General features: G+C 47.2%; 1 protein-coding gene across 2 annotated transcripts; it reads right to left on the reverse strand.

Moving 5' to 3' along the window:
* Positions 1–27,023, reverse strand: ZBTB8B (zinc finger and BTB domain containing 8B). Of its 2 annotated transcripts, none has more exons than XM_005544090.5 (4): positions 26,960–27,023; positions 16,476–17,507; positions 6,301–6,479; positions 1–1,976 (listed from the first exon to the last, which is right to left on the reverse strand). In XM_005544090.5, the coding sequence occupies exons 2-4, from the start codon at positions 17,464–17,466 to the stop codon at positions 1,659–1,661; spliced, it is 1,488 nt and encodes a 495-aa protein (XP_005544147.1). In that variant the 5' UTR covers positions 17,467–17,507; positions 26,960–27,023; the 3' UTR covers positions 1–1,658. The 2 variants fall into 2 exon arrangements, with proteins under 2 accessions (XP_005544147.1, XP_045231538.1); XM_045375603.3 differs by having other exon boundaries at positions 1,203–1,976; positions 6,301–6,377.
* Between the last annotated feature and the right edge of the window lie 680 nt (positions 27,024–27,703).

Consider the following 27,703-nt stretch of genomic DNA (forward strand, 5'->3'; position numbering starts at 1 on the left):
TTTCTTTTAAAATCCATTTTGGATATTTTAACGTAAGACAAAATTATGGAAAATGCCTTCAATTACATTCCGAATTCCTAATACTGCCTGCCCTTTAGCCCTTTAAAGAGTTCAGCCTCTTTTGTTGCAATAATTGTGTGGCTGAAAAGTGGGTGAAAGGTAGACTGCTTTTAAAAACCTGTTCTTCTACTAACCTTGCCTTTCCTTCATGAGGATCTTTTAAAAGATGAACATTTTAGAAATGTAACTTGGCGTTATGGGCTTATACTTTCCCTCCAATTAAAGTTCTAGGCAATGAGGTAGAAGGCAGGACTCAACTCCAAAGGCCGGACTCAGACACGGACCAAACTGAGGACTAGCTAAAACAAGGCGGTGGTGGGAGGATGGTGTGGGAAGCAGCTTTTATAAGAAACGCTCATCACTGGGCCATGTCAATTACCATTGCCATGGCAACACCTGGAAGTCACTGCCCCTTATCTTGGCAATCGCCCAGCGGCTTGGAAGTTACCACCATTTTCCTAAATATTGCTGCATAATCTGCCCCTTAATTTGCATGTAACTAAAAGTGGGTATAAATATGAGTGCCGACTTGCCTCTGAGATGCTACTCTGGGCACACTGCCTATGGGGTAGTCCTAGTCCACAAGGAGCGGCCCCTTTGCTGCTGCTGCAGCACACTGCTGCTTCAATACAAGCTGCTGTCTAACACCACTGGCTCGCCCTTGAATTCTTTCCTGGGTGAAGCCAAGAACTCCCCTGGACTAAGCCCCAATATTCGGGCTTGCCTGCCCTGCATCAGTATAAACTAAGTAAAAGAATGCCAGAGGCAGCTACATTTCCAAGTTACACAGCTCCAACTTTTGGAAATTGCTGGAAAAAGTAGGGGAGCATTTTGAGTTTTGCCCAAATGAGTTGTTTTATGATAACAGAACAGGTTGTAGGTGTAGAATCATCAAATGCCAAACCAGACAGGGAAACCATCCAGACCTGGGGTCATAGCCTCCCTTCTCAGTGCTAACTTAAAATTTTATTCAACTGGGCAAGTCAGGATGCCATAATGAGCCTTTCGGATCATTCTCATGTTTGTCTGCCCGTAAGTATTCCAAGCCTTTAAAATTGCTGTCCTAGATTTAGAGAGTACCTTTTTTGATCGTGTAGCTAGACCGCCCTGCCTGCTTTATATCAATAAAGGTTTCTCTTTAATACGTTGCCAGAAAATTTAATGTGGAATTCATTAGGAAAGGCTTGGCAAAGGTAAACTTGATCCCAAAACTTAATGGTTTTTAGAGAAAGAGGATGATAACAAAGGAATGCAGAGGGCTGAGTCAATATAAAAACAAGCGTGGAGATTTTCTTATCTTTCTCCTAACCACAGTTTGGATGCACAGCAAGAAAAACAGGAGACCTCAGGGCCTGCATTGATTCACTCAGAATTAAGGAGTGGCCAGCAAAGCCCTCAGAAACCAAGGGCACCACATAAAAAGGTTATCTGTCCTTTGAGTCACAAAATCCAACCTCTATCAGATAGTCTAATAAAAATGCACATATAACAGTGAAAAAATGTTCCTCTCGGCGTTCCACAAAATTGAACAAATGGTATCTTTCAACAACAGAATGAGCACTAGCAAGTTCTAAAACCTCTTCTCCACCAATTTATTGCTACGTAAGTGTCTCTCGGTCTGATAAGTTGGGCTGAATTTGTGGTTTGTCATCAGAATCATCTCCAGCGGGGTCATTTTCCTCACCCGACTCCACATAGATTGGCCAGTCATTGTCTGTGTCGCTCTTTTCTTGGCTTTCGGATGAAGCCTCCATCAAGCTTAGGTTGATAGGCATCAAATCATCGTCATCGTCGGGTGTGTCTGTAACACAGGTGCAGCTGTCACACAGCCCGAAGCGCCGCAGCCCCTGGGACAGGTGACTCGTGAATGTTCTCCTGCAGCCCTTGCAGATGATTGGACGGTTGGATCTGTGGACCTGTAATCACAAGCGGACACAGCAGATGTCAGAGAAAAGGAGATGAGCCTTTTCCACAAGGTCCCATGTGATCTGGCCCCTGCCTGACCCTCCGGATTCCTTTTTTAGCACTCCACCTGCATTCTCTGCCACAGTCTTTGTATTAGTCTGTTCTTGCACTGCTATAAAGAAATACCCGAGACTAGGTAATTTATAAAGGAAAGAGGTTTAATTGCCTCACAGTTCCACAGGCTGTACAGGAAGCATGATGCTGGCATCTGCTCAGCTTCTGGGGAGGCCTCAGGAAACTTACAATCATGGCAGAAGGCAAAGAGGGAGTCTGCACTTCACAAGGCCAGAGCAGAGGGGAGAGAAAGAAGGGGGAGGCACCACATATTTTCAAACAACCAGATCTCATGAGAACTCACTATCACAATGACAGCACCAAGGACGGATGGCGTTAAACCATGAGAAACTGCCCCCATGATCCAACCACCTCCCACCAGGCCCCACTTCTAGCATTAGGGATTACATTTCAACATGAGATTTGAGTGGGGACAGAGATCCAAACCATATGAGTCTTCGTCTTACCAAGGTTCTTTCTACCCCAGAGCCATTGGACACATGTGGGACATTCCCTTCTCCTCATCATCAACCCTTCACCCCTTATGAACACCTTGGAAGGAGGTCTCTCCTGATGCTCTAGGCCAGTTAGGGCCCCCAGCTAGCGATTCTCACCCATACTTCTTCCTTTGTTGTACATCTCACAAATTGTTGATAAAATTCACTAGAGTGTAAGCTCTAAGAGGGCAGGGACAGAGTCTGTCCCATTCCTTACTATATGCCCAGTGCTTAGCATACAAAGAGCACTCAAGTGAAAGTGAACTGATAGGGGTTTTTTTTTTTTTTTTTTTTTTGAGACAGGGTCTTGCTCTGTCACCCAGGCTGGAGTGCAGTGACACGATCATAGCTCACTAAAGCCCTGAACTCCTGGGCTCAAGTGTTCCTCCCCCTCCAGCCTCCCAAGCAGCTGGGACCACATGCACCCATGTACTACCATGCCTGGCTAATTTTTTATTTCTTGTAGAGGTGGCGTCTCACTATGTTGCCCATACTGGTCTTGAACTCCTGGCCTCAAGTGATCCTTCCACCTTGGCCTCCTAAGGTGTTGAGATTTCAAGTGTGAGCCACCATAGTTGGCCAGGATTTTTTTTTTTTGGAGATGGGGTCTTGCTGTCTTGCTATGTTCCCCAGGCTAGACTTGAACTCCTGGGTTCGAGTGATCCCCCTGCCTCAGTCTACCAAGTAGTTGGGAATATAGGTGTGTGCCACTGCATCTGGCTCTCATTAGGATTTTTGACATGGCTTTTTTTCCCCCTCTCATTGGACACCTTTGGTAATTGATATTTTATTTATTTTTATTTTTATTATACTTTAAGTTCTAGGGTACATGTGAACAACGTGCAGGTTTGTTATATATGTATACATGTGCCATGTTGGTTTGCTGCACCCATTAACTCGTCATTTACATTAGGTATTTCTCCTAATGCTGTCCGTCTCCCATCCCCCAATGCTGACATAGTTTTTATGTACCTTGGATTGTTTAATTATTAGGAAGGCAGATTTGCTAGGGTAGACAGCTATATTCCCCAGATGTGCCAGCAGCTGCTTTGGGAACTATGTTTTGTTTTGTTTTTTTTTTTTCTTTTTTGAGACAGTGTCTTACTCTGTCGCCCCGGCTGGAGTGCAGTGGCCTGATCTTGGCTCACTGCAACCTCCGCCTCCCAGGTTCAAGCAATTCTCCTGCCTCAGTCTCCTGAGGAGCTGGGATTACAGGCACGTGCCACCAAGGCTGGCTAATTTTTTTTTTTTTTTTTTTTTTTTGTATTTTTAGTAGATAAGGGGTTTTACCACATTGGCCAGGCTGACCTCAAACTCTTGACCTTAGATAATCCGTCCACCTCAGCCTCCCAAAGTGCTGAGATTACAGGTGTTAGCCACTGCGCTGGGCCTAGGAACTATCTTTTTAATGTGTACACTTTTCAGGAACTCCAGCCAATGGGGCTCTGTGAACCAATCACAGCCTCTGTTTTAGAGAGCTCTGGATGCAAGATACACACAAGAGGCAGAGATGAGGAGAGGCTGATACAGGAGAACCACCCACAATTAGCGCAGTCCTAGTGGGTGGGAAGTGGCATCTTATGGTGGCTTTGATTTGCATTTACCCTATGACTAATGATGTTGAGCATCTTTTCATGTGCTTATTGGCCATTTGTCTACCTTTTCCCAAGAAATGTCTAGTCAAATCCTTTGCCCAGGTTTAATTGAGTTATTCATTCTTTTACTGTTGCATTATAAAAGTTCTTCATTCTGGATACTAGACTGTTATCAGATATATCCCTTGCAAATATTTTCTCCCATTCTGAGGGTTTTCGTATTCTTTTTTTTTTTTTGAGACGGAGTCTTGCTCTGTCACCAGGCTGGAGTGCAGTGGCGCGATCTTCGCTCACTGCAACATCCGCCTCCCGGGTTCAAGTAGTTCTCCTGCCTCAGCCTCCTGAGTAGCTGGGACTACAGGCACACACCACCATGCCCGGCTAATTTTTGTATTTTTAGTAGAGACAGGACTTCACCATGTTGGCCAGGATGGCCTCGATCTCTTGATCTTGTGATCTGCCCACCTCGGCCTCCCAAAGTGCTAGGATTACAGGCGTGAGCCACCACACCTGGCCAGTTTTTGTATTTTTTTTTTTTTTGAGATGGAGTCTCGCTCTGTCTCCCAGGCTGGAGTGCAGTGGCCCGATCTTGGCTCACTACAACCTCTGCCTCCTGAGTTCAAGCAATTCGCCTGCCTCAGCCTCCCAAGTAGCTAGGACTACAGGCGTCCGCCACCACTCCCGGCTAATTTTTGTATTTTTAGTAGAGACGGGGTTTCACCATATTGGCCAGGCTGGTCTCGAACTCCTGACCTTGTGACCCGCCTGCCTCGGCCTCCCAAAGTGCTGGGATTATAGGCGTGAGCCACCACACCTGGCCCAGTTTTTGTATTCTTAAGAACGCCCATTGAAGGTCAAGCTATTTGTATGTTAGATTTCCCAAACACTGATTGTCTTGCTCAAAGATGATCATAACTGCACATGGTGGCTCATGCCTATAATCCCAGCACTTTGCGAGTCTGAGGCAGGCAGATCGCTTGAGCCCAGGAGTTCAAGACCAGCCTGGGCAACCTGGAAAAACCCTGTCTCTACAAAAAAAAAAAAAAACAAACAAACATTAGCTGGGCGTGGTGGTGTTTGCATGTAGTTCCAGCTACCCAAGTGGGGGCTAAGGCGAGAGAATCACCTGTGCCTTGGAAGGTCAAGGCTGCCGTGAGCTATGATCTATCTCTGCAGCCTGGGCGACAGAGTGAGACTCTGTCTCAAACAAAACAAAACAAAAAAAAAGATGATCATAAAATGCAACATCTGCAGCCATAAAAAAGAATGAAATCATGTGTTTTGTGGGAACGTGGATAGAGCTGGAGGCTATTATCCTCAGCAAACTAACACAGGAACAGAAAACCAAATACAACATGTTCTCACTTATAAGTGGGAGCTAAATGATGAGAACTTAATGAACACAAAGAAGGAAACAGCAGACCCTGGGGTCTACCGGAGGCTGGAGAGTGGGAAGTGGGAGAGGAGCAAAGAGAATTAATTCCAGGATAAAATAATCTGTACAACAAATCCCTGTGACATGAGTTTACCTATGTAACAAACCTAAAAGTTTAAATAAATAAATAAATACATGTAACATCTTTCTAAGTGGCCTGAATGGTTTTCAGCTGGTTGGACTCACCAGCTCACATGGAGACAAATCCTAGGGGGCAGCTCATTAGAGGGGAGGGCCTCCTTGGGCTGGGGCCCTCTTTGTCTGCTGCCCACAGGGAGCTCTATACATGGCAGTATACCCTTCCCTTACCCCCAGGTGCTGGGGCTGGGTGGGAAACTGAGGATGCAGCTTACCTTTGGTATCACACTGGTAGGAAGAGATTCACAATCCTGTCTGAGCCCTGTTGTTCTCTACATTACAATCATCACCTCTTACCAGGATCTAAACTTTCTTGGTTCTTCCCCTGAGAAAACTAGTCTAACTTGAAGTTAAAACTTAACTCTAACATATAAAGTTTTAGCTTTCTGTAAGTGCCACCACCTGAGCTTTAATTTAGTAGTAAAAATATATGTTGACAATTATCTGAAAACATCCCAGTAGACAGAGACATGAAAGACAGGCTGGCTGTACCCTTCCATTAGATGAGATCATGAATCGCTCTTGACACGAGGGCATGGCCAGCTGGAACACTTACACTCAGGGCGTGGCTCCGCAGGTGCTCCTGTCGCGTGAACCTCTTGCCGCAGGTCTCACAGGGGTAGGGCCGCTCGCCTGTGTGTGAACGGATGTGCCGCTTGAGGATGCCCTTCTGCTTGGCAGTGTAAGGGCAGAAAGGACACTTGTGGAGCTTGATGGGGACCACCAGCACATCACCTGGGGAACCAAATGCTTTCATTTAGCTGTGCTGTATGCAGTGACCAACCCTGGCTACCCACTGGTGGATGGGATCCAGAGCTGGGGAATTCCACCAGCCCAGATGAAGGAGGAGGACACCAACTCCGCCACCAGCCAACAGCAAGACATCGTCTGCAATTCCAACTCAGTCTGGCTCCCAATCAGCCCCAGGGTAAAGTGTACTTCTTATAAGGTCGGGAATGCTGTAAGACACCAGCTTCCACGCTTCTGTGTGACTCACAGTTAGAAACTCAGCTTGCATTACAACCTCAGAACACACATGCCTTATGTGGATAACTGGAAAAGTTTCCCAAAACAATACTTACCCTGATAGTGTTTATTCTGTTTGATTTCATTTTAAGACTGCTGGGGGCCAGGCACGGTGGCTCATGCCCGTAATCCCAGCACTTTGGGAGGCCAAGGCAGGCGGATCACAAGGTCAGGAGATCGAGACCATCCTGGCTAACACGGTGAAACCCTGTCTCTACTAAAAATACAAAAAATTAACCGGGCTTGGTGGCGGGCGCCTATAGTCCCAGCTACTCGGGAGGCTGAGGCAGGAGAATGGTGTGAACCCGGGAGGCGGAGCTTGCAGTGAGCCAAGATGGCGCCACTGCACTCCAGCCTGGGCAAGAGTGCGAGACTCCATCTCAAAACAAAAGACTGCTGGGTGAGACTCTGTTATGGACTGAATTGTGTACCCCTAAAATTCATACCTTGAAGTCTGTGTTTGGAGATAAAAGCCCTTAAGAGGGTAATGAAGGTTAAATGAGTTTATAAGGTAGGGCCCTAATGATAGGACTGGTTTTCTTATGAAGAAGAGACACCAGAGATCAACTGCTCTCTCCTTCTCCCTGCATACCCCCTGCCATTCCTCTCACCCCCACCCCTAGTACACACACACAGGAAAGCCTGTGTGAAGACACAGTGGGAAGGCTGCCATCTGCAAATCAGGAAGAGGCCTCACCAGAACCCAACCCTGCTGACACTTTGATCTTGGACTCTGAGCCTCTGGAATTTTGAGGATACATTTCTTTTTTTTCTTTTTTTTTCTTTTTTTTTTGAGACGGAGTCTCACGCTCTTGCCCAGGCTGGAGTGCAGTGGCGCGATCTCGGCTCACTGCAAGCTCCGCCTCCCGGGTTCCCGCCATTCTCCTGCCTCAGCCTCCTGAGTAGCTGGGACTACAGGCGCCCGCCACCGCGCCCGGCTAATTTTTTGTATTTTTAGTAGAGACGGGGTTTCACTGTGGTCTCGATCTCCTGACCTTGTGATCCGCCCGCCTCGGCCTCCCAAAGTGCTGGGATTACAAGCTTGAGCCACCGCGCCCGGCCGAGGATACATTTCTGTTAAGCTTCCCAGTCTGGGGCACTCTGTTGTGGCAGCCTGAGCTGACTAATACAACCCTCTGAGTTGATCTCACTACCTTCAGAACTTGGAAAATGCTTTATAATGGATCAGATTTCTAGACCAGAATTCATGCTTTCTTGGACAGTAGTTCCTAAGAATATTTTCCAGGCATACGTAGAAGAGGCTTGCTTTGATGCAGACCCTAAATTGTTTGGAATTTATATTAACTCTACATATGTGAAATCATCAAATATCCAGGAATTCACTTAAATCTTTTTCCAATTTATTCCCTCACCTTGCTCATATAACCATTAAGGTGACAATGTGATTATCACTCATGTGTATAGAAACTGTTCCACTCAAGTTCTGTGAGTTACACTTACTGCTATAGTCATCCCTTGGTATCCACTGGGAATTGGTTCCAGGATACTCCTTGGATACCAAAATCCAAGGATGCTCAAGTCCCAAAGTCAGCCCTGCGGATCCTGTGAATACCGTATTTTCCATACATGATTGGTTGAATCCACAGATGCAGAAGCTATGGACACAGAGGGTCAACTATATTCCGAGATTTCTTCTTTATTTTATTTATTTATTTTACTTTTTGAGACAGAGTCTCACTCTGTTGCCCAGGATGGAGTGCAGTGGCACGATCTTGGCTCACTGTAACCTCCACCTCCTGGGTTCAAGTGATTCTCCTGCCTCAGCCTCTGGAGTAGCTGGGATTACAGGCACCTGCCACTACGCCCAGTTAATTTTTGTATTTTTAGTAGAGACGGGGTTTCACCATGTTGGCCAGGCTGGTCTCAACTCCTGACCTCAGGTGATCCACCTGCCTCAGCCTCCCAAAGTGCTGGGATTACAGGCGTGAGCCACTGTGCCCGGCCCGAGATTTGTTCTTTCTATCCATGCCCTTCCAGATTTACAGATTTTGGTCATATCATATCACCTATGAAGGCACTAGTGACTCAAGCTTTCCAAGTAGAGAAACGTGGTTCATGTCCTGGCTCTAGCACTGACCAGCCGTGTGGCCCTCGACATCTTACTTAGCTTCTCTGTGCCTTACTTTCCTCATCTGTAAAACAGGTATGATAACAGTTCCCACCTCACAGGACTGTGGTAAGAATGAAATAAAGTAACACATAAAGCACAGCACGTGGCACATAGTAAGCACTTGCAAATGTCAGCCATGTTTGTCATCATTGTCATCTCTTCAGAATTTTTTTTACCGGGTAAGCAGTCCAGGCTCTTGTGGTCTCTGTCAACACTGGAGTAACTCTTTTCTCTGGGGCTGGCTTGGGATACCTAACTGGCTCTGTCTTTCCTGAGGTGCTATGAAAAGTATGGCACACTAAATTGAATGTGAGAGTCCAACATCCTTTACGTAAGGGTGGAAACTCTCTTTGGTATTGAGTTCCCATCCTAATAATGCCTAACATTTTGCATAATCTATAGTGACTCCAAAATCTGTTTCCCAGGATAAAAGTAGCAGCTCAAAAGCTCATCGCTGCTGACATATGTGGAATTATTAAATCTCTCACTGCTCACACTGGTACTGAGATACAAGTAAAATAGGAATGATTATCTTTTTTTTTTTTTTTTTTCTGAGATGGAGTCTCACTCTGTCACCTAGGCTGGAGTACAGTGGCACGATCTCGGCTCATTGCAACCTCTGCCTCCTGGGTTCAAGTGATTCTCCTGTCTCAGCCTCCAGAGCAGCTGGGATTACAGGTGCACACCACCATGCCTGGCTAATTTTTGTATTTTTAGTACAGACAGGAGTTCACCATGTTGGCCAGGCTGGTCTTGAACTCCTGACCTCAAGTGATCCACCTGCTTCAGCCCCGCAAAGTGCTGAGATTATAGGCATGAGCCACCATGCCCAGCCTGTTTTTTGTTTTTTGACACAGGGTCTCTGTCACCCAGGCAGGAGTGCAGTGGCATGATCATGGCTCACTGCAGCCTCTACCTCCCAGGCTCAGGTGATCCTCCCATCTCAGCTCCCCGAATAGCTGGGACTACAGGCATGTGCCACCACGTGCAGCTAATTTTTTTTTTTTTTTTTTTGAGATGGAGTTTTGCTCTTGTTGGGCAGGCTGGAGTGCAATGGCACAATCTCGGCTCACTGTAACCTCCACCTCCCAGGTTCAAGTGAATCTCCTGTCTCAGCCTCCCAAGTAGCTGGGATTACAGGCATGCACCACTATGCCTGGCTAATTTTGTATTTTTAGTACAGACAGAGGTTTAACCATGTTGGTCAAGCTGGTCTCGAACTCCTGACCCCAGGTGATCCACCCACCTTGGCCTCCCAAAGTGCTGGGATCACAGGTGTGAGCCACCATGCCCGGCCACGGGCAGCTAATTTAACAATTTTTTTTTTTTTGTAGAGACAGACAGAGTCTCACTATGTTGTCCAGGGTGGTATTGAACTCCTAGGCTTAAGGGATCCTCCATGCCTCAGTGTCCCAAAGTGCCGGGATTACAGGTGTGAGCCACAGCACCCGGCCAGGAATAACAACCTGTTTCCTAGGATCAAAGCAGCAGCTCATAGCTCATCACCCTGCTCACTCCTCTGGCACTGTGGAACTTCCTTGTTATTTATCTCCATCACCTTGGCTTTGTACCACACACTTCTTCCTGATTATCTACAAAAACATAAAATAAAATAGGCCCAGCATAAGTCCTTGGAAAAATAACTGTTAACTATTTCTCCATCAGAAAAGTATGGATTGTCTCAACACTTTCTTCCCCCTTCCTGATCTCACTCCCCCAATACAGCAGTTCACCTGAATCCTATTACATGCCAGGCCATTGTAAGACACCTGTTTCCTCCCTCAAGAAGTTAAGTCTAGCAGGAAAGATATGTAAACATATTCATACCATATGAAGCACACATGCAAAGTTCAAAGTGATGAAGAAATATAAATAAAAAGTGATGATTTTCCTTAGGAGTTCAGCAAAGATTTCACAGAAGAGGTTAACTTTGAGCAAGGTTTTAAAAGATGAACAGGAGTTCACTGGGAGTTCAAGACAGAGAAAGGTATCTCGGGCAGAGGAAGAACACGTGCTTAGGCATAGAGGTAAATGAGACTATGAAGTATGAAGTGGGGGTTAGGAATGAGGGCAAGGAAGGAACAAGAACTAGATTGTGATGGTCACATTCATTCATTCATTCTTTCAGCAAATTTATACTGAGCACTCACTATGGGTCAGGCTCTGTTCTAGGGTCCTGGGGATATAACAGTGAACAGAATAGACCAAAGTCCCTGCCCCTCATGGAACTAACATGCTGAGAAATCTGGACTTTACTTGTAAGCAGCCTGGATTTTTTTTTTTTTTTTTTTGAGATGGAGTCTCGCTCTGTCGCCCAGGCTGGAGTGCAGTGGTGCGATCTCAGCTCACTGCAACCTCCAACTCCTGGGTTCGAGCAATTCTTCTGCCTCAGCCTCCTGAGTAGCTGAGACTACAGGCCTGAGCCACCACTCCTGGCCAGCTAGAATTTTAAGCAAGGAAGGTACAATGGTCACATGGTCAAATTTTCATGGCCAAATTTAAAAGATCCCTCTGGGCACAATTCAGGGAAAAGACTTAAGAGAGGCAATATTAAAGGCAGGAAGTCCAAGTAGGAGGGGACCACGAGTCTGGATGAGAGATGATAGGAGCTAAGGCAGTGGTTGTGGAGGTGGAGAGGAGTCACACTGAGAAAGAGTGAAATTAACAGAAGGAAAAGCAGGTACAGGAGGAAAGGGGAGTTCAGTTCAGATTTTACAGGGATTGAGGCTTGTGCAGAGCATCCAGGTGGGCATAAAAATTAAAAAAATAAAAGAAACTACCAAAACCTCCCCTGTGACCGGTGTGGTGGCTCATGCCTATAATCTTAATACTTTGAGAGGCTGAGGCAGGAGGACCACTTGAGCCCAGGAGGTCGAGGCTGCAGTGAGCTGTGATTGCGCTACTGCACTCCAGCCTGGGTGACAGCGTGAGACCCTGTCTCAAAGCAAAACAAAACAAAACAAACCTGGCCAGGCACAGCAGTTCACACCTATAATCCCAGCACTTTGGGAGGCTGAGGCGGGTGGACCACTTAAGGTCACGAGTTTGAGACCAGCCTGACCAACATAGTGAAACCCTGTCTCTACGAAAAATACAAAAATTAGCTGGGCATGGTGATGCACGCCTGTCATCCCAGCTACTTGGGAGGCTGAGGCAGGAAAATTGCTTGAACCTGGGAGGCAGACGTTGCCGTCAGCTGAGATGGCACCACTGCACTCCAGCCTGAGCAACAGAGTAAGACTGTTAAAAAAAAAAAAAAAAAAAAGAAAAATCCCCTGTGCCTACAGATATAACCTCCCCTCTTTGTATGTAAGGTTTTCCATGATCTGACTCCTGACTCCAATCAATTTTTCCCTGTCCCCTCTTCTTATCTTCAGATGGCACTTCCAGGATGCCTCCCTGATCTCCCAGTAGGAAGCCAGTTCTCCTTCTGGACTACTGTGAACTCATACCTGAGTGTCTTTCAACCCTAGTACCTTTCTAGCATGTGATGTTATTTACATTTGTGTCTTTTTTTTTTTTTTTTTTTTTTTTTGTGGGACAGTCTCGCTCTGTTGCCCAGGCTGTAGTGCAGTGGTGCGATCTCAGCTCACTGCAACCTCTGCCTCCTGGGTTCAAGCAATTTTCCTGCCTCAGCCTCCCGAGTAGCTGGGATCACAGGCACTCACCACCACGCCTGGCTAATTTTTTTTGTATTTTTAGTAGAGATGGGGTTTCATCATGTTAGCCAGGCTGGTCTCGAACTCCTGACCTCAAGTGATCCACCTGTCTCAGCCTCCCAAAGTGCTGTGATTACAGGCATGAGCGACAGTGCCTGGCCCACATTTGTGTCTTATCTCCTATAAGACACCATCAATTCTTTGAGGGCTGCATCCATGTCTGACTTATCTTTATGTCTTCACACAAAAGGTACTCAAATATTTGAACAAATAAATGAATAACCAAACAAATCAATCCTACTCTGTGCCTTAGCACTTGGAAAAACTATACCCTGGAGCCATATGAATGAAATAAAAACATGGTAGACAACAGGCATGGCCAGGGGCCAGGGCAGCTGCATTGCCACAGCACCCTGTAGCAAGAAGCCTGACTTTCCAGACCAATAAGGACAGGACCTGAATATATTATAAGTGGCACAGAGCCAAATGCCTATTTCATGATACTTCTTGTGCTTACATGCAGAGGGGTTCAAAGAAAAAATCATTGCACTGAAATCCTCTATCTACTTGTGTTGCTTTCACTGTTTGTTTAATGAATGAAATGAAGCCACTCCAGGTTTGTGGTTTTAGCTGGGCCACTTACTACTGCATTCTTACGAAACTCACTAAACCCTTCTGGGTCGCAGTTTCTCCATATTTCCTCTGTCAAACACATGGGGCATCATGAGAGTCTCGTGGATATGAAAGGGTGATCAGTGTGTGAAATGCCATCGTACACACAGCAATGAGAATTTCAACAAGTTCCCACGGTGTGTTCATGGAAGCGGCCACGATCTTCCCAATGCTGGTGAAGCCAGTGTCTCTGAGAACCAGAAACAGCATTTTCAAGTTTTTTTTTTTTTTTTTTTTTGAGACAACGTCTCACTCTGTTGTCGAGGCTGGAGTGCAGTGGCATGATCACAGCTCACCGCAGCCTTGACCTCCCAGGCTCAGGTGATCCTCCCACCTCAGCCTCCCAAGCAGCTGGGGCTATGGGTACATGCAACGACGCCTGGCTAATTTTTCTTTTTTTTTTTTTTTTTTGAGACAGAGTCTCGCTTAGTCGCCCAGGCTGGAGTACAATGGCGCGATCTCGGCTCACTGCAAGCTCTGCCTCCCGGGTTCACGCCATTCTCCTGCCTCAGCCTCCCGAGTAGCAGGGACTACAGGCGCCCGCCACCTCGCCCGGCTAATTTTTTGCATTTTTAGTAGAGACGGGGTTTCACCGTGTTAGCCAGGATGGTCTCGATCTCCTGACCTCGTGATCCGCCCACCTCGGCCTCCCAAAGTGCTGGGATTACAGGCGTGAGCCACCGCGCCCGGCCTGGCTAATTTTTCAATTTTTTTTTGTTTTTGTAGAGATGGGGTTTTGCCATCTTGCCCAGGCTAGTCTTGAACTCCTGGGCTCAAGCGATCCTCCCACCTTGGCCTCTCAAAATGCTGGGATTGTAGGTGTTAGCCACTGCACCTGGCCATTTTCAAGTTTTTCAAGTCCAGTTTTAATCAGACATACTGAGTGCTCTTGCTTTTAAAAAATGAAATTTGAGGCCAGGCACAGTGGCTCACCCCTGTAATCCTAGCACTTTGAGAGGCCGAGGCAGCAGGATCACCTGAGGTCAGTAGTTCAAGACCAGCCTGGCTAACATGGTGAAACCTCATCTCTACTAAAACTACAAAAATTAGCCGGACATGGTGACACATGCCTGTAATCCCAGCTACTCGGGAGGCTGAGGCAAGAGACTTGCTTGAACCCAGGTGGCAGAGGTTGCAGTGAGCTGAGATTGCACCACTGCACTCCAGCCTGGGCAACAGAGTGAGACTCTGCCTCAAAAACAAAACAAAACAAAACAAAACCAAAAATTCCCAGAAATTAAAAATTTGCAAGACAGGCCAGGCACAATGGCTCACACCTGTAATCCCAGCACTTTGAGAGGCTGAGGTGGGAGGATCACTTCAGCCCAGGAGTTTGAGACCAACCTGAGCAACATAGGGAGGCCTCGTCTCTGTTATAAATCAAATATACAAAAAATTAGCTGGGTGTGGTGGTATATGCCTGTAGCCCCAGCTACTTGGGATGCTGAAGTGGGAGGATCACTCAAGCTCGGGAGGTCAAGGCTGCGGTGAGCTGTGATGGTGCCACTGCACTCTAGTCTGGGCAACACAGCGAGACCCTGTCTCAAAAGAAAAAAAAAGTCTCAAGACAGCCATTTAGTAATGAATAAAAATAGCTGATCTCCCTTTATTTAAAAGACTTTCACTTCAACCAGAGAATTAGAAGCTAAAAAAAGGAAAAGACTTTTACTACTGAATATTTCACTGCCAGACTGCAATTCATGAATTTCTTGGCTTGAGGTTCTGTTTTTTTTTTTCTTTTCTTTTCTCTTTCTTTTTTTTTTTTTTTTTGGCAGGGAGTCTCGCTCTGTCACCCAGGCTGGAGCGTGGTGGCACGATCTTGGCTCACTGCAACCACCACCTCCTAGGTTCAAGCTATTCTCTTGCCTCAGCCTCCCGAGTAACTGGGATTACAGGTGCATGCAGCTGCGCCCAGCCTTGGCTTGAGGTTCTGGAAGCCACGTTTCGTCAGTAAGGTGGCAGTCAAGTTTATTTCTGTCTCCTACAAGACACCTTGCAACACAATTACCTCACCTGTTAAGAGGAGTTAACCATATTATCTCAACTCTCAGAACTGTTCAAAGAAACAACCAGGTTCTCTTGAAATGCAAAAGCCTACCAAAGGATGTAAAAGTTAGCTCACATGAAGTCAAACACTGGCACTAAAATAGTCTCAAGTCGGCCGAGCACAGTGGCTCACGCCTGTAATCCCAGCACTTTGGGAGGCCAAGGCGGGAGGATCACTTGAGGTCAGGAGTTTGAGACCAGCCTGACCAACATGGTGAAACCCTGTCTCTACTGAAAATACTGGGCATGGTGGTATGCGCCTATGGTAATCCTAGCTACTCGGGAGGCTGAGGCATGAGAATCACTTGAACTCTGGGAGGCAGAGATTGCACCATTGCACTCCAGTCTGGGTGTCAGAGCAAGACCCTGTCTCAATCAATCAATCAATCAGTCAAATAGTCTCAAGTAGATGGCATCATCAAACACACCAGGCTGGGTGCCTATTCTATGCCAAGCACCTTGGCTGACACAGAGAAGTATAAATCTCTGGAGCATATATCTCTGGACATGACTTCAATCACATTCTCCCCACACAAAATCAACCTCCCAGAATAGAGGAAATCTAAGATGATACGTGAGAAAAAGTTCTGAAAACTCTCTTATTTGATCCCCACAACCGTTACCTGTGAGAGAGGCAGGGCAGGGATGATTATCCCCATTTTACAGATGACAAAACAGACTCAAAGAGATTCAGTGATTTAACCAAGGTCCCACTGCCGGTCAGAGGAAGAGAGTGGGTTCCTCCCATGTCTCCAAACTGCCCCCAACACGCTTACATTCTAGTTGTAGAGGTAAAACACAAACATACACGAAGAAACAATGCCCCGCATACAGCAGGTGCTCAATTAATGCATATTGGTGGTGGTGGTGGTGGTGGCAGTAATGGTGACTGATGATGATCATAATGAGATGGTGATACTGGTGATGATTGTAGTGATGACGATGGTACTGATGATGGTACTGGTGATGATGGTACTGGTGATGATGGTAATGACGATGATACTAGTGATGATGATACTGATGATTATGGTACTGGTGATGATGGTACTGATGATGATGGTACTGGTGATGATGGTACTGATGATGTTGGTAGTGACAATGATGATGGTGATAATGATCATGATGATGGGAGAACACAAGGCACAGACAGTGTGTACTAAATGACTGACAGGGCTGATGAATGTTAAGGGAACTCACCTGAGTCCTCTCCATACCAGTCAGCCTGGACATCCATCATAGAACTCATGGCTACTCCTGCACCTTCTGGTCTTCCCTCCAAACTCCGAGAAAAGTGATGGTCAGCATCATCCTTGCTCGGGGCAGCGCTGTTGCGCAAGAGCGCCTCCAGGAACTGCTTCACGTGGTAGTTGCTGTAAGCCAAGTCAACCGTCTGGCCGCTGGGCAAGGCCTCCTCCACGTGGGCCAGGTTCAGCGGGGCAGCATACTGCTGCAGCTGTTCCCCAACGTCCACCTCCACTTCATCAGCATCAAATTCCACCTTGGGCTCTATCCGTTTGGGTGGAGTAGAGAGGTCGCTGTCAGCCGAGCCACCGCCAAGGCTGTCTTTCACCACCAGTTCCAAGGGATGGCAGTCTCCGCAGTCACCGCAAGGGGACTCTCTCAGGCAGTCCACGCTCTTTTCTCCCACGGCTGGAGAGGAGACCAAGCTCTTGGTACCACAGGAGGTACCCTCCCGGCCTGAACTGGGGCTTCCACTGTCAACCTGATGAGCCGCCGCTGCCGCCGCCGCTGCAGCCGCCGCCGCTGCTGCCGCCACTGCTGCAGCCACAGCAGCCTCCTTCTCCATCTTTCGGCAAATGTCGAGGGATGACCTAATGTATGTCTTGCAGAAGTTCACCACATCATTCATCTGCAGGTAGCTGGCAGCCGACATCACTTCAATCACATTCTCCCCACACAAATCCAACTTCCCAGAATAGAGGAAATCTAAGATAATGGAGAAGGCATCAGAGGTGACAATGTCCAAAGAGGCGGTGCTATGCCGCCCGCTGTCCTGGATATAGTGAATGAGCAGGGCTCGGAAGTAGCCGCTGTTAGCAAACAAAATGTTCCTGTGGGCCTTGAAGATCCGCCCTTCCACAATGATGCTGCAGTCACAGAAAAAGTCCCTCTTTCTCTGTTCATTCAGCTCCCCCAAAAGCTTGGCATAATAGGATTGCATCTCCATTGCTCCGCCAGCTGCTGCTGCTCCAGAGTAAACCTGTATCTCTGTCAAGATTTTTCTTAAGTTAATTCACAAATCTCAACCTTTACAAATATGATTTTTTTTTTTTTTTTTTTTTTTTGAGACGGAGTCTCGCTCTGTCGCCCAGGCTGGAGTGCAGTGGCGTGATTTCGGCTCACTGCAAGCTCCGCCTCCCGGGTTCACGCCATTCTCCTGCCTCAGTCTCCTGAGTAGCTGGGACTACAGGCGCCCGCCACCACGCTCAGCTAAATTTTTTGTGTATTTAGTACGGGGTTTCACCGTGTTAGCCAGGATGGTCTCGATCTCTTGATCTCCTGATCCGCCAGCCTCGGCCTCCCAAAGCGCTGGGATTACAGGCGTGAGACATCGCGCCCAGCCAATATTTCTTTTAAAAATTTTAAACAAGGCTGGGTGCGGTGGCTCACGCCTGTAATCCCAGCACTTTGGGAGGTCGAGACGGGCGGATCACAAGGTCAGGAGATGGAGACCACCCTGGCTAACACAGTGAAACCCTGTCTCTAATAAAAATACAAAAAATTAGCCGGGTGTGGTGGCCGGCGTCTGTAGTCCCAGCTACTGGGGAGGCTGAGGCAGGAGAATGGCCTGAACCTGGGAGGCGGAGCTTGCAGTGAGCAGATACGGTGCCACTGCACTCCAGCCTGGGCAACAGAGCGAGACTCCATCTCAAAAAAAAAAAAAAAAAAAATTTAAACAATTTTTCCAAAACCAGTGGTCCAATAGTATCTGTAGGATATGGGCTTCCCAGCACTTTGGGAGGACAAAGCAGGCAGATCACTGTGAGACCAGCCTGTCCAACATGGTGAAACCCCTTCTCTGCTAAAAATACAAAACTTAGCCCGGCCTGTAATCCCAGCTACTAGGGAAGCTGAGGTGGGAGGATCGCTTGAAGCCAGGAGGTGTAGGCTGCAGTGAACTAAGATTGCACCACTGCACTCCAGCCTGGTTGACAGAGCAAGATTCCATCTCAACAACAATAATAATAATAATAATAATAATAATATGGTCTGCTTTGGATCTAATAAAAATCAGAGGTTATCCAACTGGGTTAATTTATGAAAAAAAAATAATAACTATAGCTAACTGCATGTAAGCACAGTGCTTACTATTTTACATTGATTCTTTCAGTGAATTTTTATAAAAACCTTACAAGTAAATATTGTCTCCCTTGTTCTGATAAGGAAATTGAGGGTAGGAGATGACCCAGTTGTAACAGATCTGGGACTCAAAATCAGGTCTATTGGCCTCCAGAGCCAATGCTCTAATGTACTACATTCTACTTTCTTCAAGGCTCAAAATACAGAAAATATTCACATCTAAGAATTATAGTTGAGGCCAGGTGCGGTGGCCCACATCTGTAATCCTAGCACTTTGGGAGGCTGAGGTGGGCAGATCAGCTGAGGTCTGGAGTTTGAGACCAGCCTGGCCAACATGGCAAAACCCTGTCTCTACTAAGACTACAAAAATTAACTAGGCGTGGTGGTGGGTACATGAGTCCCAGCTACTCGGGAGGCTGAGGCAGGAGAATTGCTTGAACCCGGGAGGCAGAGGATGCAATGAGCTGAGACTGCGCCACTACACTCCAGCCTGGGCGACAGACTGAGATTCTGACTCAAAAAAAAAAAAAAAAAATTATAGTTGAGTCTTTAGTGTATCACTCTGAAACTGGTTTTCTTTTTTAGAGACAGGGTCTTGGTCTGTCACACAAGTTAGAGTGCAAGTGGTGTGATCATAGTTCACTACACCCTCAAATTCCTGGGCTCAAGCAACCCTCCGACTTCAGTCTCCCAAGACCTAGGACTACAAGTGTGTACCACTGTGCCCGGCCAATTAAACAAATTTTTTTTTGTAGAGATGGTAGTCTTGCTATGTTGCCCAGGCTGGTCTCAAGCTCCTTGCCTCAAGTGATCCTCCTGCCTCCACTTCCCAAAGTCCTGAGACTACAAGAGTAAGCCACCACACCCAGCCTCCAGCATCCCAATCCAAAACTTTGAGACTGGTCTCTTTTTTTTTTTTTTTTTTTTGAGATGGAGTCTTGCTCTGTCGCCCACGCTGGAGTGCAGTGGTGCAATCTCGGCTCACTGCAACCTCCACCTCCTGGGTTCAAGCGATTCTCCTGCCTCAGCCTCCTGAGTAGATGGGATTACAGGTGCATGCTGCCATGCCCAGCTAATTTTTTCTATTTTAGTAGAGATGGGGTTTCACCGTGTTACCCAGGCTGGTCACAAACGAGACTGGTCTCCTTTTATCATCGTTACACTGAAGTATTCGGTGGATTCTTGGGCTAGCCAGCATGTATTCCACATTCTTTTGGTTCTAGTGCCTTTTTTGGCTTTGATGGAAGCATCCTTCCCCCATTCTTGGCCAACATGCTTTGCATAAAGCTGATGCCATCCTCAAGCACCAGGTGTGTAAGCTATAATGTAGGCTCATAAAATTAACGCATCCCGGCCGGGCGCGGTGGCTCACGCCTGTAATCCCAGCACTTTGGGAGGCCGAGGCGGGCGGATCACAAGGTCAGGAGATCAAGACCATCCTGGCTAACACTGTGAAACCCCGTCTCTACTAAAAATGCAAAAAATTAGCCGGGCGAGGCGGCGGGCGCCTGTAGTCCCAGCTACTCGGGAGGCTGAGGCAGGAGAATGGCGTGAACCCGGGAGGCGGAGCTTGCAGTGAGCCGAGATCGCGCCACTGCACTCCAGCCTGGGCGACTAAGCGAGACTCTGTCTCAAAAAAAAAAAAAAAAAAAAAAAAAAAAAAAAAAAATTAACGCATCCCACCCTCTGACCACAGTGATTGGCTCAGAGACGGCCTTGTGGCTTTCAGAGCCAATGAAAAGCAATGAAACATTTGCTGGAATTTCAAAAAAGAGCACTCTCTGCTCTGTGGGATGCAGGATGTGAGGGATGTTGCTGCCACACCACCAGGGAAATCAGCCTAACAAAGATGACGGCCCAGCTCAGGCTGATGGAGCCTGGGGACAACATCGCAGCCCCAACTCAAGCAGTACCAGAAGCCAATTAAGTTCCTTTTTGGTTTAGCTGGTCTTAGTTGGGTTTTCTTTTTTAAATATTTTTTATTTTTTTTGAGATGGGGGAGGGGGTCTCACTCTGTCACCCAGGCTGGAGTGCAGTGGTGTGATCTCGGCCCTCTCCGACCTTCACCTCCCTGGCTAAAGTAATCCTCATACCTCAGCCTCCCGAGTAGCTGGGACTACAGGTACCCACCCCCGGCTAATTTTTTTTGTGTTTTTGGTAGAGACAGGGTTTTGCCATGTTGCCCAGGCTGGTCTCGAACTCCTGGCCTCAAGTGATCTGTCCCCCCCGGCTTGGCCTCCCAAAGTGCTGTGGTTATAGGTGTGAGCCACCACACCTGGCCTCTGAGTTGGGTTTTCTATTTCATGCAACTGGGAGACTCCTAACTGATTCCACTACCCTTGGTTAACTCCTGCTTATTATTTATGTCCTGGCCCTTTTCTGTCAATGAACTACAAGCCCTTTGAAAGCATCAGCCATGTCTTATTCAATTTTATATCCCTTACAGTATCTGGCAGAGTGCTTTGGACAAAATAGATTTGTTTTTCTTTTTTTTTTTTCTTTTTGAGGCAGAGTCTTGCTCTGTTGCCTGGGCTGGAGTGCAGTGGTGCGATCTTGGCTTACTGCAACCCCCACCTCCTGGGTTCAAGTGATTCTCCTGCCTCAGCCTCCCAAGTAGCTGGGATTACAGGCATGCGCCACCATGCCCAGCTAAGTGTTGTATTTTCAGTAGAGATGGGGTTTCACCATATTGGCCAGGCTGGTCTCGAACTCCTGACCTTGTGATCCGCCTACCTTAGCCTCCCAAAGTTCTGGGATTACAGGCGTGAGCCACCGTGCCCAACCGACAAAATAGATTTGTTAAGCAAAAAAGGAATACTCATTTCTTAACTGCTTAGTAGATAAACTATAAACCAAGTTTAAAATCCCCTTGGGGCCAGGCATGGTGGCTCACACTTGTAATCCCAGCACTTTGGGAGGCCAAGGTGGGCAGATCACCTGGGCTCAAGAGTTCGAGACCAGCCTGGCTAACATAGCGAAACCTTGTGTCTACTAAAAATACAAAAATTAGCTGGGTGTAGTAGCAGGTGCCTGTAATCCCAGCTACTCAGGAAGCTGAGACACAAGAATTGCTTGAACCCAGGAGGCAGAGGTTGCAGTGAGCCGAGATCGCACCACTGCACTGCAGCCTGGGGGATAGAGTGAGACTCTATCTCCAAAAGAAGTAAATAAATAGATAAAATCCACTTGGTAGTGAGGAGGACAGACACTGACCTGTTCCCCAACTCCCCCTACCCCATCTTCTTCCATCACATAAATCACATAACCATCCATCAGCTATTATCCCTTTACCTACTGACCCATTGAGATCAGAGAGGTTCCTATAGCCAAGTGCATCCCCTCTACTGGAATCACAAAAGGGTCAGCTAGAGCTGGCAACCTCTGCCAATAGCTCTTTAACCACTCTTCCTCTCCACAAATGGAACACACCAAGACCTTTCCCAGTGAGAAATCAGGCGCCCCTTGCCCCAGTAAAGGGTTCCTCCACTGGCAAAATCCAAGGCTTATGCATTAATTGTGCAGACTTTACTCATAAAAGACTTACTGGAACCTTATTAAATGGCAACTTATACCTACTTTGTATGTATTTATAACAAATGATAGAGTTAAGTTTAGAAACTAGAGAATCAACTCAGGAGGAGAGTGGAGAGAAGCCTCTGTAAGTACAGTAAACTGACAAACCTAAAAGAGAAAACTGACAGCTATAAAAAAGTTAAAAAGCTATAAAAGGTAGATCTAGAAATTTTTTCAAGATATCAGCCGGAGGCCATTTAGCTAAGGGTATTAAATACTCCTACATATTCAAAATGGCCTAAGGACATCACTAAATTAAGCCCAGGGCTATAACCGATGGGCCTAAGGTATTAAGAAGATTCCTATGGCGGGTGCAGTGGCTCAAGCCTGTAATCCCAGCACTTTGGGAGGCCAAGACGGGCGGATCACAAGGTCAGGAGATCGAGACCATCCTGGCTAACACAGTAAAACCCCGTCTCTACTAAAAAAAATACAAAAAACTAGCCGGGCGTGGTGGCAGGCGCCTGTAGTCCCAGCTACTTGGGAGGCTGAGGCAGGAGAATGATGTGAACCTGGGAGGCAGAGCTTGCAGTGAGTGGAGATCGTGCCACTGCACTCCAGCCTGGACAACAGAGTGAGACTCTGTCTCAAAAAAAAAAAAAAAAAAAGATTCCTATCTTAATATTCATTTTAAACTCAAGGAAGTTATGTCATAATTTTAGGATTTTTTTTCCCATCCAAAGTAGTTAAAGTTAACATTTTGGTCAAAAAAGAGAACTGTCGGATATCTGAAAAATTCTATTACCGGCCGGGCACGGTGGCTCAAGCCTGTAATCCCAGCACTTTGGGAGGCCGAGGCGGGTGGATCACAAGGTCAGGAGATCGAGATCATCCTGGCTAACATGGTGAAACCCCGTCTCTACTAAAAATACAAAAAACTAGCCGGGCGTGGTGGCGGGCGCCTGTAGTCCCAGCTACTCGGAGGCTGAGGCGGGAGAATGGCGTGAACCCGGGAGATGGAGCTTGCAGTGAGCCGAGATTGTGCCACTGCACTCCAGCCTGGGCAACACAGCGAGACTCCGTCTCAAAAAAAAAAAAAAGAAAAAAAGAAAAATTCAATCAAAACTTTCACAGGACTAAGGTTTCACTGACATTCTCACCCCTTCCCACTGCTCCAACCAAGCTTTCTTGGCAGTGTCTGCTGTTGCCTTTGACAATCAAAATACTAACGGAAAAACAAGAGACAGAAAAAAAATATTACATTTTATTCTTTCTTAGAACTGAAAAAAAACACGTCAGACTGATAAAATCACATTTTTCAATATGATAATATCCAGTTTGGTGGGAACACAATTTGGAATACCACATCAGAGGAGAATTTGGCAATATTTATCAAACTTCAGATGTACACACCTTCTGCCTTGGCAAACTCATTGCGATACATTTACTCATTTGAATACATTCCCCCAAATATATCAAATTATAAGTTCAGGGCTGGGCATGGTGGCTGACGCCTGTAATCCCAGCACTTTGGGAGACCGAGGTGGGCAGATCACTTGAAGTCAGGAGTTCAAGATCAGCCTGGCCAACATGGTGAAACCCCATCTCTACTAAAAATACAGAAATTAGCCGGGTGTGGTGGTGCACGTCTGTAATCCCAGCTACTCAGGAAGCTGAGTCAGGAGAATTGCTTGAACCTGGGAGGCAGAGATTGCAGTGAGCCGACATTGCACCACTGCACTCCAGCCTGGGCGACAGAGCAAGACTCCATCTCAAAAAAAAAAATTATAAGTTCAGGGCTGGGCACAGTGACTCATGCCTGTAATCCCCGCACTTTGGGAGGCTGAGGTGAGCAGATTATTTGACCTCAGGAGTTTGAGACCAGCCCAGGCAACATGGCAAAATTCTATCTCTACAAAAAATTTAAAAGATTTGCTAGGTTTGGTGGCACATGCCTGTGGTCCCAGCTACAAGAAGGCTGAAGCGGGAGAATCGCTTGGGCCTGGGAGGTCAAGGCTGCAGTGAGTTGTGATGGCATCCCTGCACTCCTGCCTGGGAGACAGAGCAAGACCCTGTCTCAAATAAAATAAGTTCGGAGATGTCTGTTACACCACGATTTTGTACTAGCGCAAAAGTAGAAACAATGTGAATGTCCATCAATAGGGGACAAGTTAAATCAATGACTTTACAATCACACAATGGAATATTATGCAACCATGTAGAATTGCCTGTGTTCATGTGAAAAAGTCACCAAGATATATTAAAAAAAAAAGCAAGATGCAAAACAAAATGTATAGTTGATCCTATGCATAAATGCTTTTGCTGGCAAATATATGTTTTTCTGGAAGGCTATATGAGAATTAACAGCACCCTTGGGGAAAGGGAGTACAGTTAAGAAGTGGGTGGAGGGGCCAGGCACAGTGGCTCACACCTGTAATCCCAGAACTCTGGGTGGCCAAGGAGGGCAGATCACGAGGTCAGGAGTTCAAGACCAGCCTGGCCAACATAGTGAAACCCTGTCTCTACTAAAAATACAAAAAAAAAATTAGCTGGGTGTGGTGGCGGGCACCTGTAATCCCAGCTACTCGGGGGGCTGAGGCAGGAGAATCACTTGAACCCAGGAGGCATTGGAGGTGGAGGCTGCAGTGAGCAGAGATTGTGCCACTGCACTCCAGCCTGGGCGACAGTGCAAGACTCTGTTTCAAAAAAAAAAAAAAAGTGTGTGGAGGGACTTTTGCCTTTAATTTTAAATCTTTCTGATAGAATGTTTTACTATGTGCATGTATTGTTTGTCTTTTCTTTTGAGACAGGGTCTCACTTTGTTACCCAGGCTGGAGTGCAGTGGCATGATCACAGTTCAGTGCAGCCTCAACCTCCCAGGCTCAAGCAATCCTCCTGCCTCAGCCTCCTGAGGAGCTGTGACTACAGGCAAGCATCACCACACTCAGCTAATTCTGAAAACATTTTTTTATAGAGATGGGGTCTCACTATGTTGCCTGGCTGGTCTCAGTGGTCTTGAACTCCTGGACTCAAGTGATCCTTCTGCCTTGGCTTTGTTCTTTGTTAACTAAGAAAAAAAGGAGGCAGGGCAGAGGGGTGAGGAGTTGGTAAGCCAGGTAGATAAACATGTAAGTAGGTACAACACTTCTTAACTTGTAGTATGGTCTGATCTACAGGGGCTCTTCCCAGAGCACTTCCGTCTTTCACTGGAAGAGCCTCCTTTCCAGCAATAGCACCTAAAACCAATTTCTTTTGGCTTTCTCACTTAAATTATTTTTTATTCTATTGCAATTATTTTTATTCTACTTCCTGATTTGCAAAAGTCTTTCCATATAGTACTTTCTTCAAAATTTTCCCCAATCCTGTACTTGGTATATATTGTGTATATATTTATTTATATCACCCCCATTTGCCTGAAGTGCTCTGCTGCCCCGGGAAATGCTGAGGATCACCACTTCTCCCAGAAAAGCAGCTCTGAGGGCAGACCGCTCTCAGAAGCACATTTATCTGCACTCTGGCAGGGAACCTCCCAACCACCCCACGGTTCCAACTCAATTCAATGGTTACCAGCTACATACAATGCCTGACACAAGGAAGATGCCAGGAATAGAAAAATGAACCAAGTATAGTGCCTGTCCTCCAGGAGACAGCAGATGCCAACACAGCTACCTGCAATACAAACTCTCATATACCCTTGAGGGAGTCCTAGCCAGATCACACAACTGTCTCTGTTCAGAGGCCAAAAGCAGCATTGAATTCCACCCCCAACCTTTTCTGACAAGACTCCTCCAGTCCCACCAACCTGAGAATAACAAAAACCTGCTCCTCAATTTTAGCAAAATATTGAGCACTATTCCTTATAAAACACTGTGCAAAGTACGAGCATATTCATTTTACTTTTTAAATTAAATTTTTTAAAAGGCACGGTCTTGCTCTGTTGCCCAGGCTGGAGTGCACGATCCTACCTCAATGCAGCCTGGAACTCCTGGGCTCAAGAGATCCTCCCAACCTCAGCTTCCCTAGTAGCAGGGACTACAGGTGCGCGCCACCATGCCCGGCTTTTACAAGCACATTAGTTTTCACCTCACAATAACCCAGTGCAACAGATACTCTAACTACATCCTCTTTTTCAGAGGAGGAACTGAGATTCAAAGATAAAAATAACATCACCAAGTTAGGAATGGAACAGAGAGACTGACTCCCGGGTTGACATCCTTAACCACTATGCTAACCGGCCTCTCCAAACCCTCCAGGACACGATGCGACAGGTTGGGGAAGTCACTCCTTTCTTTTAGGCATGGATCGGAGGAGAACGACATTAGAGAAGTTTCCATTTCCACACGAAGAATTTCAGGGTCAACTGCATCTAAATTGCTCGCAAGACAGACCCTCCCCCGCCCAGCACCAGACGACCTGCACAGGCCACCAGAACCAGCTACAGGGCATGGCCCCCGAGGATGGGGCCCCGAGGCCTAGCCCCTCCCGTGGCCTCCCGCGGACAAAGTGGCCATCGCTGCGGCTGGCACTTCCCCAGTGTGGCTGAGCCCCCACGCCTGGGTACCATTCACCGTGGAAGAAGTCGGCGCTGCGACCCCCGGCTGGACGACGCGGAGAGCACCCAATGACAGGGAAGCTGGGAGCCCACAGCCGTGCCTGCCCCTCCCCACGCTGGAAGGGCTCGCGGGGCGGAGGTCCCAGGAGTTGCCAGGGCCAAGCGGTCCGAAGGAGGATGACTGAGTGGCGGCAATCCTGCTCCCTAACCCCAATCTCAGGCCAGCCTCCCGGGTGCTCGGAATCCTCCCCAAACCAACGAAAGCGGCAGCGCCAACCCGCTTCTTGGCGCTCACCTTCCAGCGGGTTCCAGCAGCGCAGCCACGGAGCTCCGCGCACCGACACGCCCCCCTTTCATTCACCTGGCGCCCTCCGATGAGAGGCGGGGCGGCTGGCCAATCGCGGGAGCGCCTGGCCTCGGGAAGGCGGGCCCTTCGGCCAGCAGGGTGGTCAATGGCGCTGGTGCCCCTCGGAGGATGCGCTCTGAAGGCGCCGGTGCTAGCAGGGTGATGGGAGTTGTGGTCTCAGCGCTGGCTTTTCTGGTAAAGATAGAGTGGACAAAACTACAAGTACCAAGATGCCAAAAGGGGCGAGGACCAGTGCTAGCGAAAGGCTGCAGCTCGGTTCGGTCTTTTGAGTCCCACTTGAGGGACCTGCCAAGTACCGGTCTCTTTGTCTGGAGAGCGAAAAGCACGTTGTGGGTATTAATGCAGCCCAGGGAATAAGAGCTGTGACTCATCAGTCAGCGCATATTTCACCTACTGGCGCTCTCCGCAAAGATCTGGAAATAAGTGAAATGATTTAATCGATTCAACAGGTTTTTATTGCATACTCGCGGTTTCCTTTACTGGGTAGTCGTTACAAAAGATAAAAGATTCAGCTCTTCCCTTGACAGGCTCTCCGGTTCGTACATACTAGTGAAACGGTTAAATGGCAGTACTAGGTGCTAAGTGACCTTACAGGCGTGTTCTGGAACAGCTGTGAGCAAGACAAGGCAGCTTACCGCTCTCAGGGAGCTTAGTTCTAATGGGGGTGTATTC

Source organism: Macaca fascicularis, chromosome 1, assembly GCF_037993035.2.
Source record: "Macaca fascicularis isolate 582-1 chromosome 1, T2T-MFA8v1.1".
Taxonomy (NCBI): domain Eukaryota; kingdom Metazoa; phylum Chordata; class Mammalia; order Primates; family Cercopithecidae; genus Macaca; species Macaca fascicularis.

What these genes read in the sequence shown, in the direction of transcription:
- ZBTB8B (XM_005544090.5), bottom strand. Translation starts at nt 17,466, where the DNA reads ATGGAGATGCAATCCTATTATGCCAAGCTTTTGGGGGAGCTGAATGAA. An exon ending in CTGGTATGGAGAGGACTCAG is followed by an intron (nt 6,480 to 16,475) that starts GTGAGTTCCCTT and finishes TTGGTTCCCCAG; the next exon opens with GTGATGTGCTGGTGGTCCCC. An exon ending in TGCGGAGCCACGCCCTGAGT is followed by an intron (nt 1,977 to 6,300) that starts GTAAGTGTTCCA and finishes TTGTGATTACAG; the next exon opens with GTCCACAGATCCAACCGTCC.